The sequence below is a fragment of the Juglans regia genome, chromosome 14 (assembly GCF_001411555.2).
Source record: "Juglans regia cultivar Chandler chromosome 14, Walnut 2.0, whole genome shotgun sequence".
Lineage (NCBI taxonomy): Eukaryota > Viridiplantae > Streptophyta > Magnoliopsida > Fagales > Juglandaceae > Juglans > Juglans regia.
This window is the reverse complement of record NC_049914.1, coordinates 21,034,157-21,056,788: the sequence shown is the minus strand read 5'-3', so window position 1 is coordinate 21,056,788 and position 22,632 is coordinate 21,034,157. Positions and strand designations below refer to the sequence as shown.

Here is a 22,632-nt window from a genome sequence, read left to right as displayed (position 1 = left end):
ATGCCTGTTTAGTAGGGATGGGCAGCAGGGGCCCTCCCTCCGTTTCCCTCTCATATTTAATATAAAAAAATTGATTTTAATTATAAATAATTTATATAAATATATACAATTTATTAAAAATTTGAAATTGAATTGAAGTTAATGTAACAATAAGTCTCATATTGCTTAAGTATGACTATTATATTATCTTAATCTTCTATATAATGGTTGGCCTTGAAGGCCAAAACAATCCAAAATACAACTCTAATGAGTTTATATTCTTTTTAAATGTATAAATTTTAATTTATAATTTAAATTATATTATAATTTGGATCAAAAGAAATTTATAAACCCAATAGGTCGTTAGACTGAGCGAGGGGCGGGGCAGTGTGCAGTTTCAACCTCACCCCCGATAGCGGGGCCTCCTAGGGGCTAGGGGCAGAGTTGGAAACCCTCTCCTACATGATGCGGAGCGGGGCGTGGGGGGCAGAGAGGGAGTGCCCATACGGTGAGGGTAACACCCATACCTTTTAGATACAGAAATAGTTTCATCTCATCTAATCACATCACTATAATTTTTTTAAAATTTTTATACAAAATAAAATAAATAATTCAATTTTTATAAATTTCAAAATAATAAAAATATTAAAAATTAATATTTTAATAATTTCTTCACTTTTCCTAAACAGACAACTCTTGCATAAACTGACAACCTTGTCTTGCATATGAAACGAGTATTCATAATTCATTTGTTACGTTAGAAGGTTACTTTGTCAATGGAGTGGAATCTCAGGAAACAAGCTGAGTGGTGGTGGTAGCGATCCGCAGCAGAGTCTGTATCTTCATCTTCTTCTTCGCCAATCTTTGTGAGGTCGCCCAACCTCTAGGGTTTGTGTCGTCTGAGACTCCCAATTTCAAAGGAAAAGAGAAAGATATCATACATAATGTCACAGAGCGGGAAGCTGATGCCAAATCTGGACCAACAGAGCACGAAGCTCCTCAACCTCACCGTTCTCCAGCGAATCGACCCCTTCGTCGAAGAGATCCTCATTACCGCTGCTCACGTCACTTTCTACGAGTTCAACATCGACCTCAGCCAATGGGTTGGCCTCTCTCTCTCTCTCACGCGCACACTGTTATGATCTGAGGGTTAAAGGTTTAATCAAATTAGTATCCAACAGCAATGGTTGGGTCTTTAACACACACGCACAGCACACAATCACGCACGCACGTACACACACAAAGCTCCCAATTTGTTATTTTGCGCTTGCTCTGATGTTTTGTTTTTATTTCTGTTTTTGGCTTCAATTGCAGAGCCGCAAGGACGTCGAGGGATCTCTCTTCGTCGTGAAGAGGCAAGCCTTCATATAACTATATAATTGTGTAATTGTGTTTAGAAAATTTGGGGATTGATGTTTTGTGTCTTTTTTTTGTCTTTACTGATAATCTAGATTCTTAATTTTGCGGTTTTTCTAATAACTTATTTTCTGTCACTTCAGGAACACGCAACCACGTTTTCAGTTTATTGTGATGAACCGGCGCAATACGGGTTAGTGTCTTTCTTTCCTCTAGTGATCCTTAATATTTGTGATTTTTTTTTGAAAAATTAATATTTAAGATTTTGAATATAAGTACAATTATTTGGTGATTCAAATTGATCATGGGACATAATTATGCATTCTGTCATTATTGTTCTTAAGAAGGGTTAAATTTCTCACCTTGCTGCAGAAGAATCGGTTTAGAGTCTTACATTCCTTTTTATCTAGCATTCATATATGTTTATCAGTTTATTTTTTGAACTGAAGAACGTGTTCATATGAATAGATAATTTGGTGGAGAATCTGTTGGGAGATTTTGAGTATGAAGTCCAGGTTCCATATTTATTATATCGAAATGCAGCACAAGAAGTGAATGGTATTTGGTTTTACAATTCACGCGAATGTGAAGAGGTTGCAAATCTTTTCAGCAGGTAAAGTTTGTTTGTTTTTTGGTTTCACATTTCCTGCGAAATTCATAATCTCATAACTTGTTGTTAATTGGACATAAATAAAGATTTATGTTCACTTCTGAAGTGTGTCACTTTTATTGGACCTTTCTATAATCATTGCTTAAAAGAATATCCTTTATGGGGATCTGACTTATGCTGTTCCATCATTTTATGGTTGTTGGAAAAACTGTTGCACTTTCATTGGTGCCATCATCGGCTTAAGTGTTCTGTATGTGTGAGGATCATGGTTCGGCTGCTCATCCCAAAATATGACTTAATTGTGATCATTGATCTATTGGCAGTTGTTGGCCATGTTTCTGCATGTAGTTAACTAGCATCCTTCTAGTTGGTATAAGATGTATTTGATGTTATATGATGTCTTTTTGTCTATGTTATCTATGTTCTATTTTAATTTCATATGTTTGCTAAAATCACGTTCTATATTAATAGGCTATGCTTGTGGATTACATTTCATTTGGGCTTTAAAGCCATTTTTCCAATAAAGTAATGACTTAAGTGCAAAATTGCTGGGGTTTTATATCTGTGCAGCTTCATAATTTGGTATTCATTCTAGCTTCAGAACTAGGTAGTATGTGCATCATATCTTATTTTCTTAGAGTTTATTAAATATTTATTTATAGTATTATCCAATTATCCATCTTGGATCTGTTTAGTGGAGAGAATAAAGAGGAAAAGTATCTTCACAAGTAATTTGGTGTATGTGAAGTAAGATATTTGATTATTTCTCTGTGTTCTTTATTCAACTGCTGCTCAATCCCTGTCTCTGTTACAGTTGATTGAAAGCGATTGAAGTTGAAGAACACTTTTTTCCCCAATGGGTGAATGAAAATTAGACTAATCATTTGGTTAGTAGAATGGTAATACTTGTAATGGAGTGAGGGACTTTTGGGTATCGTGACATTAGGAATTATTTCGAAGTCATAAGTGGCTCAAAGTACCATGGAAATAGGTTTTTCAGTTTATAGTAAATGGAAACTCCGTATTAGGCCAAAGAAACATGGCATGTGTGCATGGGTTTTGGTATACTTGTGTGACATCTGATCAGGAGCATGGCAAGGTTGTAGGAATTTTCATGAACACAACTGCTATGGTTCATGGTGTGAGGTCAAATCTTGATGCGATTAATGAGTATTATAGAGTGGGGAGTTAGATCCTACAGACGATTCCAAAATTATTATGGCATTCTGTTTAGAGCAAGTTACAGTAATTTTGGGATCATTGCAATTTGCAAACACATAGGTTTTCTTTTAGGTCATCCCCATGCAATGTTGTTGGAAATTGGGCTATTTCTTTTATTTTTGCATTTTATGCAACAAAGTTAGGACATTTAATATGCACATGCTTGATTGCACCCAATATGTTGTGGTTTTTTAAATTACTGCACAGATTCAGATTATTTTGTGCTTATTCTACTAGGAAACAAAACTTAAGACGAAAACAAGGGTTTTCTACTTTGGTGGGATGACTTTTGTCGGCACATGGTGTGTTGGAATTTTATTTGATTGATTTGTCATTAAGGAAAATGCAACATGAAATAAATTTTTTATGGTTTTTCACTGATGTGAAAAAGGAGAAGCTTCATTTAAGAAAGATTTAGTTTTCGTCAATTTTACTCTGGTAGTTGGAATGCTGCTTTTGAAGCTGGGCCATTTTGTCCCAATCATGTTAATGCACATATGTTAGTACTTGTATGGGTTATTCAAATAAACTGCTAGTTTTTTAGAGAGGATAAACTTCTGGGTGAAGCCCATTCTCGGAAACTTGTGAGTAGAAAACTGCGTGAGAAAGTTTCTGAAGTTTCATTTTCATTAACAGCTTTCTTTACCAGCCTGTGAACTGTTGATCTTGTGGCTTTCAATGAAAATGTATATCCAACATTGCTAGGAGGAGGCTAGAGGAACTAGATGGTTGCCAATGCTATGCATTCATTCCCATATATAAAGGTGCTGTATACGTCTGATTTATTCTATTAAATGGATCTTAGATACAAGTTACTGTGGATTATTAATGAACTCAATTTAAAAGGTTCCAATGGATTGTACATTGCTAGTAACTGTCAATGAGAGTAAAATAATCAGCATCTCGTAATTTGGTCCTCATGATGAGAAGTTATTGAAGTGGAGGTCTAATAATCACAAGAAATGTACAGTTAAGGCATATTATAACATTTTGTCAACACATGATCATACTCCATTTCCATGGAAGAATATTTGGAGGTCTCGTGTGCCTTCTAAAGTAGCTTTTTTTGTATGGAATGCCGCTCTTGGGAAGATTTTGACCACTGACAATTTGAGGAAGAGGATGTGTAGTGATGAATTGGTGTTATTTGTGTAAAAAGAATGGAGAATTTGTGGATCATCTCTTGCTACATTGTGAGGTAACAAGGGTGTTGTGGGATGAGATCTTTCAAAGGGTTGATGTTGCTTGGGTTATGCAGTTGAGGGTGGTGGAATTGTTGGGTTGTTGGAGGAAGATGCAAGGCTGTCATCAAGTGGCAGCAATGTGGAAGATGATTCCGTTGTGCATCATGTGGTGTATTTGGACGGAAAGGAATGCACGCTGCTTTGAAGATAAGGAACGTACAATGGCTGAGTTGAAGAATTTCTTTCTCCACACTTTAATGTTTTGGTTTTCCGCTATTGTCTTAAATGAGGACAATGTTCATGATTTCTTGTCTTTAATTTATCGCTCTTAGAATGTATTTAGGTATTCTTCTATATACTTACTGTGTACATGGGCTATGCCTTTTTCATTCAATTCAGTAATATTTATCTTTTACTTATAAAAAAAAAAATTATTGTAGCTTATCATTGTTATGACTACTGAGTATGGTTGAGTTCATTGATGTGCTTTCATTGCATATATTTATGAATGTGAATATAGGTAACTATGTTGCATATATTCCGTTGTAAGTGACTTGTATCCTTATTGTGTCTGATACTTTTTGGATGCTTCCTGATATGTATCAAATTTTTAAAGAAAAACATAAATCATGAATAGAAACATAGGAAGGGTTCATGACATGCATTTTGAATAATTTACAAATTAAGAAATATTTTTACATGATTAAGTTGATTTATCAACATTAATGCAATATATAAATATTTAGTTATGCATCTATTCACAAATGAAGATGCATGCTCATATTTAATGAATTTATATATTAGTATATCTGTTCAAGTATATTTAGTTATCATTGTATCTCTATCCACATTTTGAAGAACACAGTTGGTCAATTTTAACAAGTCAGCTGAATGTCTACATAACCATTTGCTAGTGGCTCTGGATAACTCACTGTGACTCAGGGCCTCCAGACATCATTTGCTTGGTTTCAAGTTTTCAACTGAAATATACGCATTATATTTATTTCTGATAAGTAATTTAATCTCTGCGCTTTTGATCTTACTAAAACAAAGATAACATGTAGATTTCAGTTGAGACCAAGCAAAGATATTGTGATCCATATTATCTATCTGACAAAGAACTTGTGATGCATAGATTTGTTTCACTATTTTAGTTTCTTTCTCCTACCCTTTTATTATTCTTTTTTCGTAATTTTTTCTTTTATGCTTGCAGGATACTTAATGCTTACTCCAAGGTGCCTCAAAAGTCAACAGTGCCTTCAAACAAAAGGTAATAAGTAGCATCCTATTCCAATTTTTTTTTTTTCTTTTAATAAGTAATGTAATTTTATTAGATGCACTTAAGGGCACAACCCTAGTACACATAAACTATATAGAAGGATACACCCAAATAGCGAGAAGGTGATAGAAGCAAAATTCTTTTTAACCTGGAATTAGAAAGCTTGATGACGTTTTAATATTTGTAAAGACTTTTTGCTGTATTGATAAAAAAATTTTGTAAAGAATTTTTGTTGTTTACAACTTATTCATTTGGCTGCCATTTCTGCTCTCTATATCATAGCCTATGGAACAGTCTTATAGGATCTTACACAATGTATCATTTAATATATTGTTGCATGACTATGCCAGTTGCGTTTTCAAAATTAGCAAAAATGTATTATAGTAAACACTGTGGTTATCGTTTTGAGCTTTGTTTTTTTATTATTATTCTTTTTTTCCCCTTTCAAAAATTCGTCCTTTTTTTTTTGATAGTTCTTGGATTGACATTTTTCTTAATTTTTTTTTTTAAAGTTACGTTTTACAGATTGCTGCAAAGTTTTTACATCTGTGGTTATCCTTTTAGTTTTCAAGTTTCCTAGTGGCACTGGAATAATCAATGTTGTGGCCTAAAAGTCAATAAAAACTTCCACTTGTCCTTTATTTTAAGCAGCATTATTTATTCTTTTCTTCGGCTGACACCCTTGAGTCATGACATGAATGTCATTCATGTCTACTTGTTCTCTTCTTCTATAGATTTTTGTTTATTGTAGAAAATTCAAAAAATAAATGTTTTGATTATTTCTCACTGCAGTGAATTCGAGGAATTAGAAGCAGTACCAACTATGGCAGTTATGGACGGTCCTCTGGAGCCACCGTCATCTACTGCCTTCAATCCCCCTGATGTTCCTGATGACCCTTCCTTTGTGAACTTCTTCAGTGTATGTAGCTTTAACTCTGCCGTTGTAACACCCATCTCTTCTTGGGTTAGAGATTCTACTAACGTTATTTTAACAAGTAAAACTGAATTTTATTAATGCTTGTAAAAGTAGGCATAGCTCATGTACATGGGGCGTATATAAGAGAAAACACGTTGTTAGAAGCTAGAAACTAGAGATGCTACTAACGTTAACATTCCATGAGCCGGGTTATAAGAGAATTCCATAAAGATCAAAATATATTCTATAATAAAAGTAACTATAGGCATATGAATAGTATTTTTTGTTTGTTTTTCTTTCATTTGTAAAGAATTTGCTTGCCCTTCCTTTTAGGTGTTTCTCTTGTATATTCCTTTTGTACTTGGGAAAACCCTTTGGTTTTGATGAATTTCAATTACTAATAGAAACAAATACATTCACCTTATTCTCCAGCTTGCTTAACTTCCACACTTCTTTAGCAACTTATTAAAAACATTCCTAGCTATTATTGTAAAATGTTTTAACTTAAGCTAATACTCAAAATCCTTTTGAGTTTAACTTTGTGGTTTCAAAGAAACTTAATTCTTTTATTTATGATTAATCATATCATTCATTCATGTTAAGCATAAAACTCATGCACTAGTTGCAATGATCCCCTTTTTGGATGGACTACACTACAATTAAGTTTATGTCCTAATGCAGTTGAGACCCTTGAAAGTCTCTTAGAGTTGCTGTTTCCAGCATGTAGGTATCACTTTTGACACCTAAAGCCTCAGCCCGACACACAAGTGTCGGGTCCTAAAATCCTTCTAAAGCCTCTGTCCAGATCTATTGTTGGGCCTTAAAGTGAGCTTTTAGGTCTCCATAGTCAAGTGTCCAAGTGCACAAGTGTTTGTAAATGTATAGGCTGTGACCAGCCTTGTGCTTGTGGTGTCACTCTGATTCCAATTTGTGCCTCAAACCTAGGAAATTTGAGTCATTACTTGACTTAAATATTTCCTTCCCAAACATACCAAGCACAAAACGCTTTTCAATTTTAAATCTTCAACCTTTTTATCTAATCATTACTTAATTATTTCAACTTTCTCAAACTCCCAAACAAAACACAAAAAATAATACAAATTTTTTTTATTGGCACCGGTTGTCCGGGACAACTTTTTTAAATTTTAAAACAAAAATAATATTAAAAAATAATATTCAAACAATTTTTAAACTTTATAATATTTTTATTCAACTTTTTCTCTCATTTTCCAAAATCCAGTAAAACATCTTAACTCAAACCATTTCACTACTATTAACAGATATATTGAGATATTTTAAGTATCCGCCTCCAATAGTCTGCACAGTGGATGTCCTGCTGTACATGGCACTAGATTCCTCCTATTCTTGGCTCTGTCAACCTCATGTCACTTTGAATTTAACAGCTAATACATATGATTAAGGCCTTGTTTGGATGTTGAGATGAGATGAAAAATCTGTGAATAACAGTGAAATAGTTTGTGAATAGTAGTGAAATGGTTTGAGTTAAGATATTTTATGGGGTTTTGGGAAATGAGAGAAGATTGAATAAAAATATTATAAAGTTAAAATATATTTAGAATATAAATTTTTAATATTATTTTTGTTTTGAGATTTGAAAAAGTTGAATTGTTTTTTGGGATTTTTTGGAAGTTTCAGAAAGTTGTAATGATTAGCTAATGATTGGATGAAAAAGTTGAATATTTGAAATTGAAAAATGTTTGTGCTTGAGTGATATTTGGTTGTTGAGATGAGATGATATGAGAGTCAACATCCAAACGGGGCCTAAGTTTGGGATTTGACTAGTCATAAATATATTTTTGCAATTTAGAGCTTCATGAAATTAGATTGTCAAGCTTGAACAGCAGTTGTAACCTACCTAACATCACTTTTTTTTTGATAAGTAATAAATTATTTCATTGATAAAGAAAGTAGGCATAGCCCAGGTACACTGGAAGTATACATGTGAATACACCTATTTAAGAACTAGAAATAGTTACAAGGAAATCATGGAAGCTGAGGCCATCTAAAAGAGCAATGGCCCACAAAAATAAAGTCTTCCAAAAAAAATTCCTAAACTCTTCCATGGAGCGCTCATTATCCTCAAAAAGCCTCTCGTTTCTTTCACACCAAAACATACAAATGGGAGTCATCTTCCACACAGCCTTGATCTGTGGTGTTCCAGTGATCCCTCTCCAGCTTGCTAACAGTTCCACCACCCTACCCGGCATTACCCAATCTATTCCCATTTTGCTGAAGAAATAACTCCATATATCTCGAGTAAAATCACAATGTAAGAGTAGATGGTCTGTCGTTTCACCACTATTTCTGCACAAACAGCACCAGTTCGTGATGATAAGGCCACGACGTCTAAGATTATCTATGGTCATAATCTTTCCTAGAGCTGCTGTCCAAACAAAGAATGCTGCCTTGGTTGGTGCTTTACTCCTCCATATGATCTTCCATGGAAAATTATGCCTTTGTTGCATAGTAATAGAATCATAGAAAGAGCGTACCGAAAACTTCCCTTTCCTAGAAGGTCTCCATTCCAACAAATCCTCAGCTGTGGCCGCAATAGGAGTGCTGTACAGCAAGTTCAGAAACTCCACCAAACAAGTCACTTCCCAATCATTAGCATCCCGAGTAAGGCTAATATTCCACTCTTGTGAACCTTGATTAATTACCCGCAAATCAGCCACCATAGCTTCCTTCTCCCTTGCAATACTGAAAATTATGGGATAAGCCTCCTTCAAGGCCGTATCTCCCACCCACACATCCTTCCAAAAGCTAATCCTACTCCCATTCCCCAAACACAACCGAGTATGACTAGCAAAGGAGCACCAACCTTTCCGTATATACTTCCATAGCCCCACTCCATAAGACCCCCTACCTTCTTTAGAAACCCAACCCCCTCGTTCACTACCATACTTCATGTCAATCACCCCTTTCCATAAGGCTCCCCTCTCATTGTTATAACGCCACAACCATTTACCTAACAAAGCCTTATTAAAATCTCTCACATTCCTAACCCCCAAGCCACCATCCCTCAAAGGAGAACATACCTTTTCCCACCCCACCAAGTGGAATTTAAATTCATCTCCTATTCCACTCCATAAAAAGTCCCTTTGAATTTTCTCCATTCTAGTTGCAATACTTACAGGTAGAGGAAATAAAGATAGGAAGTATGTGGGGAGGTTGGATAAAGTACTTTTGATAAGTGTGATACGCCCCCCTTTAGATAAATACAATCTTTTCCACCCGGCCAGCCTCCGCTCAAATTTTTCCAGCACCACCTCCCAAATTGTCTTAGTTTTGAAGGAAGCCCCTAATGGAAGTCCAAGGTACTTCATTGGCAACGAAGAAACCACACAACCCAATATGTCAGCCAACCCTCTGATATTGTTTACATCACCAACCGCAACCATCTCCGTCTTAGTAAGATTAATCTTCAACCCGGATACCGCTTCGAAACAAAGTAGGATGGCCTTCAAAGATTGAATATACCCTACATTTGCCTCACAAAATAGCAAGGTGTCATCTGCAAATAAAAGGTGAGAAATAATGGTAGACCCGTGGATATCTCCTACTGAGAAGCCAGAGAAAAAACCTCCCTCTACTGCAGCCGACACCATTCTACTTAGTGCCTCCATAACTAGAACAAACAAGAGGGGTGACAATGGATCACCTTGACGTAGTCCTCGCGAACTATTGAAGAACCCCACAGGGTCCCCATTTACCAAGACTGAGAAGCGAGCCGTTGACACACAATACCTTATCCATTTCGTCCATCTTTCCCCAAAACCACATCTCCCCAACATATAAATCAGAAAATCCCAATTAACGTGATCATAGGCCTTTTCCATATCTAATTTGCATATGATACCTGGAACTCCCGACTTGATCCTGCTATCCAAACATTCATTAGCTATAAGGACCGGGTCCAAAATTTGTCTCCCTTTCACAAAGGCATTTTGTGACTTAGAAATGATCTTCGTCATGACCGAACTCATCCTATTAGCAAGGACTTTTGAAAGTATCTTATAGACACTACCCACAAGACTAATCGGCCTATAATCTTGTACCTCTATTGCACTAGTCTTTTTAGGAACTAGAGCAATAAAAGTAGCATTTAAGCTTTTCTCAAATTTGCCATAAGTGAAGAATTCCTGAAAAACCAACATTACATCCTCCCTCACCACTTCCCAACAAGATTGGAAAAAAGCCATATTGAAACCATCCGGACCTGGAGCTTTATCTTTATTCATTTTCCTGATTACTTGTTGTACCTCTTCCTCTTCAAAAGGTCTTTCCAACCAGGCCGAACTATTTTGATCAATGGCCTCAAAGGCTAGACCATCTATAGTAGGCCTCCAGGTCTGAGATTCCGACAATAAATGTTCGAAATGGGCAGCCACATACTCCTTTATCACAACCTGATCTGAGGATGTACCAACATCTGTATTTAAGGACTCAATGGAATTGAACCTCCTATGTGCATTAGCAACTCGGTGAAAAAACTTTGTGCATTTATCCCCCTCCCGAAGCCACAATGCCCTTGACTTTTGCCTCCACGAGATCTCCTCCATTAGAGTCAGATGTTCAAGTTCAGAAACTACTTGATCTTTTCGGTTGTTCACATCTTCTACACCCTCCAAGCTTTGTAATTCTTGAAATAAGCTCTTCTTCTGTATAGTTACATCCCCAAAGACCTGTTCATTCCATTTCTTCAAATCCTTCTTCAAAGCTTTCAACTTTCCAGCCAATACATTGCTCGGATTACCCTCAAAGTCGTATGAATTCCACCATTGTCTAATCAAGTCCACAAACCCCTCCGTTTTTAACCACATATTCTCAAACTTGAACGGCCTTCTACCCCCTTGAATGCCACCACAATCTAACAAAACAGGGAAATGATCTGAACATATCCTTGAGAGCCTTTTCTGGCTTAAGTCTGGATATTGTAGCTCCCACGAGGGAGAAATGAGGAATCTGTCTAGTCTTGACCAAGCTTGATAATTAGACCAAGTATAATCACCTCCCATTAGAGGTATATCCATCAAATCTAACTCAAAAATGAAATCCGAGAAATCCACCATAGCTTGATTTTGTCTTCCCCCCCCTGATCTTTCACTGATAAATCTTGTCACATTAAAATCTCCTCCAATACACCAAGGAGCCTCCCACCAAGAGCTTAAGCCAGCTAGCTCATCCCAAAGCAACCTCCTCTCACTGTGTAAGTTAGGGCCATATACCCCGGCAAACGCCCATACGAAGCCATCCTCAATATTTTTATACAAGCACCCCACCGAATATTCTCCCACAAACTCATCAATACTCTCCACCACCCTCGTATCCCACATCACCAACACTCCACCCGAGGCCCCTTTCGAAGGTAAGTATGCCCAATCTACAAATTGACAACTCCAAATACTCCGAATAATTCTTCTATTAATAAGCTTCAACTTTGTTTCCTGCAAGCAAATGATGTCCAACTTCCAATGTCTTAATAATGCTCTTATTCGAAAGCGTTTATTAATTTCATTCAGTCCCCTAACATTCCAACTCAGAATTTTTGGCTTCATTTATCAACTGTTCCAGCCCTCCCCTTGTTTCTACTACGACTTGCACTTCCCTCCTTTCCATCGTAATTAATGGACCATGTCAACCTCTTCAACTCCCTCTCCCTTTTTGACCCTGCACCTTGATGTCCTGCCTCTATGGCTATAATCAATGCCTTGAACTGCTCTTCATAGCCTTCACACGAGATTCCCATACAACTTTTCAATTCTTCTACCTTTTTCAACACCCAATCAGAAGACACACTAGGAGGGATCATACTTATAGGGGTAGGATCCTCTCCTACTGACTCCTCCCCCTCTTTAGAGTTTACACAATGATCATAAAGCATCAACTGCTGCCCTTCTTCTAACTTCCCCTTATCTGACTTACCCCCACACACCATAGTCTCACCGTGGATCGAAACTGCCCCCCCGCACTCCAGGGCAGCAAAAGGATCTCCTCGGGCTCCCTCCAGAGGCTCACCGTGAACCATCTCTGACTCCCACCACCTTAGTTGTACTTGACCCAAGTGTGACAGGTCCAGAAGGCTCGCCGGAATAGTCTGAGACAACCCACTCAGCGACAGCCCTCCCTGAGCACCCCCCGAACTTTCCACTTCCACAATACGTAGATCCTCTGCGTCGATTTCCCCCTCCTCCTCTTCTGGCGGCCGTAAGACCACCGACGGACCACCACCTGAGTCGCCGGAGGTGGTCGGCCCTTTCTGTGTCAGACCCGACTCATAACTCGGGCCCGAAACAAGCGTATCGGGTACCACTGGTTCACCCGATACACTGCCCGAAATCGGGCCTCTCGGCTTCCAGACCTTACGTGGGCTTCTGCTTGGGCCCAGCCCAGTAGCTATCTTCTTCCCCTTCCAGTCTTCTTCATGGCCCACGACGGTCTTCTTTCCAAACTGATCCCAGCACAATTCTTCTTCCCGTATGCAACCTTCCTCCTCTGCTGGAACAACTTTCCTCTTATCATTACTTGGACCACAGCCCACAACCAGTCCCAAGCCCATTCGTCTTTTCTCCTCTGCACACTGTAACAACCCATTGATATTCCGTTGCAACAAATCAATCTGACATTTCATCTCCTGTAGTGCACGCAACTCTTTTTCCTCAAACAAACCGACAGCCACTCTATCACCTTTCTCTCGAGTCTGCACCCTCTCATAAGTGGCAGCCCTCCTTTGCAAACCTGCTCCACCTCCTGAGCTTGTCAAGATGTCAGAACTATGGCCTCCTTTTGTACTGTCCTTGTATAGCAGTGCCTCCCGATATGACCGAAATGGTGGTTGTTGTGGTGGCTGAAACACAGGACCACCTGTCCATGCAACCTCCCTCATAGTCTCCCCCATCTTCCTCCACCCCCTTCCCTCCCTATCTTCTGGTATGAATAAGAAGTTTCGATACCCACCTCCACCATATTCCATCAATGCCATGAAGGAACCTCTTGAGTTGTGACGCCTCTGTGCAACATAGCCCCTATCTCCTTCCCTATGGGCAGAATAAAAGTCCTTCCTCACAGTCTTCAAGCAATCCTCCAACGCTTTGATGAACCACCATGCCGTGCCTATCCCCAGTCTAATCTCTTTCACCACCTTCCATCCTTTATCAATCAAATAAACAAACCTCCCATCCCTTACTATCTCGAAAACTTTAGATTCAATGAGAATCTGCTTCACAGTACCCATAACTCACTATAATCAAACACTAACTACCACTACATACACCAGAAAATCACCAGAAGAAAAAACTAGGATTTTTCTCCATTAGTGGTTTTGGTAGTACGGAGAGAATTCTAGCATAAGGCACCACGTCAGAGCATTCATGCATATGCCAATAGTACTTGAGAACACCACCTAACATCACTTAGAACTCATTTATACTATTTATCTAATGAAGGACTATCATAAGGATTTAATTATGATTCATTTTCAAGCATTAGTGAACCTCTTTACCTAGGTTGTGGCTGCAAATTGTTGAAAATCAGGTGGTAGAATCTGTTCATCAGGTTTCCTTGATATAGACCTTGCACTTTTCTGCCTTGAGGCTCTGATGCGGTAACATTTAAAACCAAAAGGAAACAAGTTAAATTGGTGAAGTCTGGAAGAATTTCGAGTCTAGGGTTGAACACTTAGAAAACTTGTGTTGTTTTTTATTAAGAGGTTGTGCTAGTGTTAAAACCTCTAAAAATGATCTATTGATTGGGAAGTTTGAGAAGTGGTGCTGCCAGAGAATTAGAACAGCAAGAAAGTTAGGTTTTAATGCATTGTTTTACTGCTGGAGGTCGGGGATAAAATTTACTCAGATTTGAAGAAGAAAACTTGGGTTCCCTTACCAAGTATTGGTGGCAGCAACAGATAGAGAGGAGAGGTTACTGGTTTAGAGCTTCTAATTCAAACCTATGACCTGGATAGCATGTAGGAGTCCTTAAACTTGCTGATTATCTCTGAAAATATACGTAAGAAGTGAAAACACAATGGTTTTCTTACCCTAGACTGCAGAAACTATGGAAGATTGAAGATTTAAGTAACTTGAATTTGGAAACCAATTTCCTAGCAGATTTACCAAGGGTGAAGTCAACCCGTTCTTCTAGAATTTCATGAAGAAGAGGTTGCAAAGTGCAGGTCTGGGAGGGTATTGTCCTGCACCTAAGGCCTCGTTTGTTTTTATAACTCCTCTCAACTCATCTCTTCTAATCATTACAATTTTTTCAAATTTTCACATAAAATAAAATAAACAATTCAACTTTTTCAAATCTCAAAACAAAAATAATATTAAAAATATATATTCTTACAATATTTTATTCAACTTTTAACTTTAATCTCAACTCAACTCAACTCATCTCATCTGCAAAAACAAACAAGGCCTAAATGTTTGATACTGAAAAATAAAAAAGAATAGACCTTAGGGAGGGGGAGGCTCAGTGGCTGTGAAGGGGTTAATATCTTGGGCGGGTTTATAAAGAGAAGAAACCCTAAAGTATTCATAAGGTGGGGCGACACAGTGCATGGGGCTGCTGTTTATTCCTTGCAGCTCCCGCTTGATTTATAGAAAATAATATCAAGGTGCTAGGGTGTACAAGGGTGGCAACTAGGGTTATTTTTGGGGGCTGGTAGGGCTGAGCACCGACAATGTTAGAATCAGAATGCCCTAATCCCTACTCCGACTCTAACTTTGTTGGAGTTCGACTTCGAACTCTGACTCTAACTCTGACCATTGAAAAATTCGACTCTGACTCCATTTTCTTGGAGTTGGAGCAGAGTCGGATTTGGAGTGGAATTTTTGAATTTTTGCTCAGCCTTAGAGCCAGAGGAAAACATAATGGAATAAGGTCATGGGGGAGAGAGAGAGAGAGAGAGAGTTGGGAACCTTAACAACGTAAAATGGCACCATTTTACCCTCTAAAGACGATGTCATTTTACTTAGGAGTGCGGCTGTGTTGTGTGGTAAATAGAGTCGAATGATGCTGTTTTGACTCTGTTTTGGCCCTTTTGGGCTGGGGGGCTTCTAAACCCTCTTTTTTTCCCCTAAACCCTGTATTGGGCCTTTTTTTTTTCCTAAACCCTATATCAAACCCTAAACCATTTTAATCTTTGTTTTAGCCATAATTTTTTTATTTATGGTTATTTGTAATTTTTTTCATCACTAAATTTAATTGTGAGTATTGATTATTAACAATTACTCTTTAACTAGAGTCTAATTACATGTTATTATACTATAATATTACATATTATTAACTCAGTATAATATTCTATACTAATGTCTAACTTACTCCTATTATAGACTTGTACTATAGATTATAGTGTTTAATTATATTTTTTTTATCGGTAAATATGAATTTTATTGAAAAAGGCGAAGCCAAGTACTATAATGTTTAATTATATGTTATTATACTATAGTATTACATGTTATTATACTAGTGTGTAACTTATTTCTAACTTATCTCTATGCTAGACATATTTCTATTGTTTAATTACATGTTATTATAATATACTAGTGTCTAAATTATTTATAACTTATTTCTATACTATACTTATTTCTAGTGTCTAATTACATGTTATTACATTAGCATTACATGTTATTATATATGTTATTATACTTTAGTAAATTAGTATTATGTGTTATTAACTGATTATACTAGACTTATTTCAATACTAGTGTCTAACTTATTTTTATTTTGATTATGTTTGATAGTAATACTTTGATGTTAAATATACTAAACTATTATTAGTCTATTTATATTTTATTTTATTTTTTTATGACGGGGGAACCACCCCACGGCAAAGTCCTTAGGACAGGTTTGGGACATCAAACAAAATACAAAATTCTCATCTCATCTCATCTCATCATTACACCTTTTTCAAATTTTCATACAAAATATAATAAACAATTCAACTTTTTTAAATCCCAATACACATTTTTCAAATCCCAAAACAATAATAATATTAAAACTTAATATTTTAAACTTCAAAACAAAACACAAAATTCTCATCCCACACCCCAAACCTACCCTTAGAGACTCATCCATGAAACCTAAACCCCTAGGGAGACTAGTACAACAACCCATCACCATGGCCTCCCACTTAAATTGCAGTTGATCTCAGGGGGAATCGAACTTGTGACATGGGGCACATGCACACAAGTTCGCCCTTACCACTTGGGCTACCCACGGGTGGGTGTCTATTTATATTTTATATTATAGTTTAAGTATATTATTTTATAATAATTAGCTCATACTGTAAGGTCTGGTTTGTTTTCGCAGATGAGTTGAGATGAAAGTTGAAAGTTGAATAAAATATTATTAGAATATATTTTTTTGAAGAACTAATTACTGCGATTGAGGCAAGCCACGCGCTAGAAACCAAATCAAGTTTCAAGAAAAACAGGGAGTTACAACGTCTTCATTGGGCAATCAACTACAACACTAAGAGTGGTAGCTCAACTAGAGGGAAGTCCAAAGGGAGGGCATTGTGAAGTTTTAGTTCTAAAGGAGGAAATAAGAGGTTAGGGTTGGGTTTTCGGGTAGCGTTTTAGTTCTACGGGAAACAAGGGGTTGGGGTCTGGCTTAGTGTATTTTGGGTTGTTTTTCACGGGGTTTTTGGGTCATTGGGGTCAATGGGCAAGATGTTTTCTTGTATACATCAGTGTACTTGGTTATTCCTTTTTTATATATATAATATTTTTACTTATATAAAAAAATATATATATTTTTTTTAATATTATTTTTGTTTTGAGATTTGAAAAAGTTGAATTGTTTATTTTATTTTGTGTGAAAATTTAAAAAAGTTGTAATAATTAGATGAGATGAAATGAATTGAGAATACTAACAAACGAGGCCTTATATTATTGAATTTAATTATATAAGTTCTAGTTATATAACTATGTAACTATACTAATATATATGATCAATATATATATATAAATACATATTTTTATAACATATGTACAATATCGTAGTGGTAGTCGGAGTTGGAGTTGGAGTCAGAGCATGAAGTCGAAGTCGGAGTCGGTCCGACAACACCTCAGACTCCGACAGAAAAATGAAAAAAAAAAATCCAATGTCAACTCCAATTTGTCGAAGTCGGAGTGGAGTCGGATTCGGATTCGGAGTCGGATTTTTGCTCAGCCCTAGGAGTTGGGCACTATATCCTATTCTTGGCAATTTCATGTCCCTAATTGAGTTAAAGAGTTTCCTAAAATGTTTCAAGATTTTCGGCAGCCTTGTAGTGTTGAAACCCTAGGATTGTATTTTTTATTGGCATCGGGTATTCGGTGACAAAGTCCCAACTAATCCTAGGATTGCACAATCTTTCAACAAAGAGTTTCCTGCAATTGCATCTCGGGTAATCAAGGGAAAATTCTCCTATTCCGATGGCCCCAAGACAAATGCGGAGTTTCGAACTCAAGATGTCCGTTTTATATGGCTTGCCTTAGGAACTACACCACCCCTTAGGGTTAAAAACCCCTAGGATTTTGTTTCTAAAACTGGCCGTGACAGTTTTTTCCTGAAGATTATTAGGTAGCTTCCTATCATTAAGCTAGAGAAAACCTTCCTAAAATATTCCCAAATGTGGCAGCCTTGTGGGGATATGATATCTAGGGTTTTTTGTTTGTTAACTGTTACAGATGAAAACTTGCCTTTTCGGCCAGATCTACACCAAAAACAAATTCTGTGAGCCCTAAATTCAAATCTAATTAATATCCAAAGTTAATATACATTTAACATAAAACAATAAATAGAAAATCAGTTGGCCCAACGGTCCTTAGTCTTGAGATTCCACTCCAATGTTTGAATTTTTGGGCTTGGGTGTGACATTGGGACAATGGTATCCAGTTCTAGAATTTTTTTTTTTTTTTGGCCGGGCATTTTACCGTGTTGGAATCTGTAATAAACATTCAACATAAAACAATCAATAGAAAATCAGTTGGCCCTTGGGCCCTAATCTTGAAACCCCACTCCAAGGTTCGAATTTTGGGCCGGGTGTGACATCTGGACAATGGTATCTTGTTCTGGATTTTTGTGCCTGGCATTTTATTGTGGTATAACCTGAGATCAAGTGTTATGGTTTACAGTGGTTTTATTGTCTTAAATATAATGTGCATCATTCTTTTGAAAGCAATATAGTTTAACAAAATCATTTCATATTTTTGAGATTTTGTGAATGTTTTCTCCTCCTTTTAAGTAAAACTTCTGTCTTTATTTGATAAAAAACGTGAAGGAATTCAAGCCACAGGTCGGACATAGATCCCATGTCAATACAGGACATGACAACAATCCCCACAACGTGGGATTTGCAATCACTTTTTTGGAAATCTATTTGGAGATATATAGATGTATCACACTTCCCTGTTACAGCAAGAATATCCATATCTAGAATCAACTTCTGCCTCCTTTAGCCAAAATGGATACCTTAATGTTTATATGGATAACATCTTTATATCCTTAACGGTCTTAATTTATTAAGTTAAGAGATTAAAGATCAACCTCTGTTTTATGATCCAAAAAAGGAAAATAATTTTGGTAATTTCTGTGTAGTTGAGCATGATTGAGGCTATTGAGCACCTTTTTGCAGGCAGCTATGACTATTGGGAATGTTTCAAATGCAGTGATGACTGCACAACCTTATCAGTCCTCTGCAACAGACCCTCCAAATTCCCATCCAGTTGGTGTTGCCTCTCCTACGGTACCAACCTTGCAAATCCCATCTCCTCCTCTGTCATCTTCTACTCCTTTAATGCCTCTCCTTTATACTACTGAATCCAACAGTAACAGCAACAGGGCCACCAATCTTATAAAGCCCTCTTCATTTTTTGTTCCTCCGCCTTCCTCTTCTGCAATGATGATGCTACCTGTCTCTTCATCCGTGCCTACTGCTCCTCCACTTGCTCCAGCAGCGACCCTACAACGCCCATATGGTTCTCCATTGTTACAACCATTTCCACCACCAACTCCACCTCCACCATCTCTTACTCCTGCGTCTGTTCCAACTCCAAACTATGGACCAGCTATTAGCCGAGATAAAGTCCAAGAAGCACTACTTGTGCTTGTTCAGGTTAGTTTTCTGGTTGCTGAAATGTTTTTTTATTACTCTAGTTACTGAAATGTTCAGAGCCTCTTCTATAGGTATCTCATTCTTATGGGGTTTATGGTTGTAATTTTTTCAGATTTTTTGTGAAATCTGTTATCGTCTTTGACAGGAAATTGATTGCCTATAGATCATGAAGTTGCTACTCGACTAATTTCTGGACATTTTACATGCAGAAGAATTTGGACTGTTAGGGATGACTAAATAATTAGGAGTCTAATATATTTATATGGACATAAAAAGAAAACTATTTTCTAGTTGTATAATATCTATTGTCACTTTCTCAGTAAGAAAGTTATGCCCTAGCAATAGAAATGGTTATCAGTTTGTTTACCTTTTTCATTGTAAAGAAGTTTGCTAACTAACTTTTCTTTTTATTAAAGTAGTTTGCTTGGATAATTGCTTGTTGGGTGTTTTAGAATATTACTATACTTTTATATAGAAAGGAAAAGAATAGCAATATTCAAAGAAAAACTGGAGTTAAGGTTGAATTGATGTAGCACCCCGGATTTAAGCATAGAGTGGTAAATGAGATCCCAATTGGCTGGAATGGAGAAATTCTTGCATTTTATAATCTTTTTAAGGAGTTCCAATCTAGTTCTTTTGGAGAATAGGACTAGATATGGCTTGAGCTTTCCTTTGGTCATTATAAAAAGTGGAACAGATTGTTACACCCTATATTTGGTATGAGAGGGCAGTGAATGGAATTCTACATTGCTTGAGAAGTTGTTCTTGTGGTTTATAATGATATCAATGGACTCCGGTCATGACCTTGAGTAGTCATTTTAGAGTATAAGCTTAATGTGGTTTAGACTTTCCTTGGATCATTCCCCCGGGATTAGTCGGGATGTTGTTCCTAGACACCAGTGCCAATAAAAAAAAAAAAAAAACTTTCATTGGATCATTACAAATAGTACTAAAGTCAATCCCTAGTCAAAAAGTGTGAGACTTGAGCCCTACCACTTACAATGGAATGACTTGACAAGAATGTTAGAGATTTAAAAGGGAGATTGTAACACCACGAATGTAGTATAAAGGGTGATGAATGGGATCTCACATCGTTTTGGAGGGAGAACTTGCAGTTTATAGTGATTTCAATGGTCTCCAATTGTAATGTTGATTGGCATTTTGGAGTATAAGCCAAAATGTGGCTTGGAATTTCTTATGGGTTACAAATTTTGAAATTTATGAGTGTCAGATTCTTGTTTGTTGTCTTTGTCATCTTTTGGTGGTTGTATAACTTCACCGCATAACACCAGTTTTCCACTTATTAAACTTGCCACTGTAGTTGTTTCCAATGGAAATGCTTTTATTTTTTATTTTATAAAAGAACATCACACTTCATTAATAAGACAAAGGTTAGCATACAGCCATTACAAGCGGTTGAATACGTGGAACAATATTGTTTATATCAAGTTCAGAAGCTTCCTTTACTGCTGCTTTTGCTAAGCTGTGGGCTACCTCATTAGCTTCTCTCCTGATATGTCTAGCTTGCCAAATCTCACCTGGCTGTAGTAGTATTTTCTTTGCATCCTCAATAAGGCTTCCAAAATGACCATCATCTGATTTGCTGATCTGTGACGCTTTCGCCACTTGGCTGGCATATCTTTCTAAAATAATTTGTTGTAGTCCAATCTCGTTGCATAGTCGAGTAGCTTCAACCATTCCTCTAGCTTCAGCTATTGTAGAATCAATGCGGTAAAATAAAGGTTTCATTTGGGTTGCCAGTACATTCCCTTCATTGTCTCTGATCACCGATCTAATACCTAGTTTACCAATCTCTGCTTGGATGGCTACATCCCAGTTCACTTTGACCCAATCATCTGAAGGAGCTTACTCTGCTCATTTTAGTAACGGTCATTTCTTTACTCTGCTCAGTTTCCCGCTTGTAATTTTTCATGGACCGCATAGCATGTTCATACAGAATGCTAGGATGTAAGAAGGTTCCCTCAGAATTGCCTTTATTGTTTGTTGTATATTATTGCCAACTTTTTTCTGATAAAGTGAAAGTAACAGGTGACGATCTGCAATAACAGTAGGAAGTACATGGTAAAAGCATGCCTGGTACATATGTTATTGGGCTGGAAAATCAAAAACAAAACAAAAAACGCATCAATTATGAAACTATAATGACTCTGATAGATGTTTAAACTTTATTCCATACACTCAATTTTCCCAGGTTCTTATGTTGCCTTTTCTGATATTTGAGTTTTGATCATTGATATGCTGCATTCTTGTTTTAAAAAGGGCTTATCACTCATCACCAGTATCTAAAAGTGACATGTTTATAGATGGTTTAGATTGATCAGCTGAGTTAAATCTGACCTAGGAACTCTTTTTAACCATCCCAGAGTTAACTCGTACAGTTGGCATATGAAAACCTTAGCCACATGTTTCTACGGTAAGGCGAGAAGCTAAGCTATTCTATATACATGATCTGGAGGATAATTTTGCATGTTCACCAATGGAAAAACTGTTTTCTATTTGTTGAAATTTGATGGAGATTTTTGTTTTTTTCCGGTCTCTCATACTTTCACATCATGATCTCTTTCAAGTAAATCGTGGTGTACAAAACTTACCTAGTCAGTTTTTTTTCCATTGTATCTGATAAATTTGGCACGTGTGGTAGGATAATCAATTTATTGACATGGTGTATCGAGCTCTTCTGAATGCACACAACTCCTGACAAATTGGAAGAGGCACAGACGTTGCAGATGCTGGATTTTTGCTGATTATGTAGTTTTGTTTGTTTGTTTTTCTTTATTTGGTTTGTATCTTGTAGGTGGAAGTGCATGTAATATAGAGATTGTATAGCAATTATCTCCGATCACCTTTTTCTGCTGGTAATACATTCCATTAATATAATATAGCAAGTATATGGATATTTATTGGTTTGTGAAAGGTGATAAATTTATACGAGCTCGAGTCTTCTGA

General features: G+C 36.9%; 1 protein-coding gene across 1 annotated transcript; it reads left to right on the top strand.

The window, feature by feature from the left end:
• The first annotated feature begins 666 nt into the window (after positions 1 to 666).
• LOC108998950 (mRNA-decapping enzyme-like protein) lies at positions 667 to 22,632 on the top strand. Its single transcript, XM_018975720.2, has 8 exons — positions 667 to 1,082; positions 1,294 to 1,334; positions 1,479 to 1,528; positions 1,804 to 1,948; positions 5,564 to 5,620; positions 6,422 to 6,548; positions 19,186 to 19,665; positions 22,328 to 22,632. Exons 1-8 carry the CDS (start codon positions 924 to 926, stop codon positions 22,382 to 22,384), a joined length of 1,116 nt encoding a protein of 371 aa, XP_018831265.1. The 5' UTR covers positions 667 to 923; the 3' UTR covers positions 22,385 to 22,632.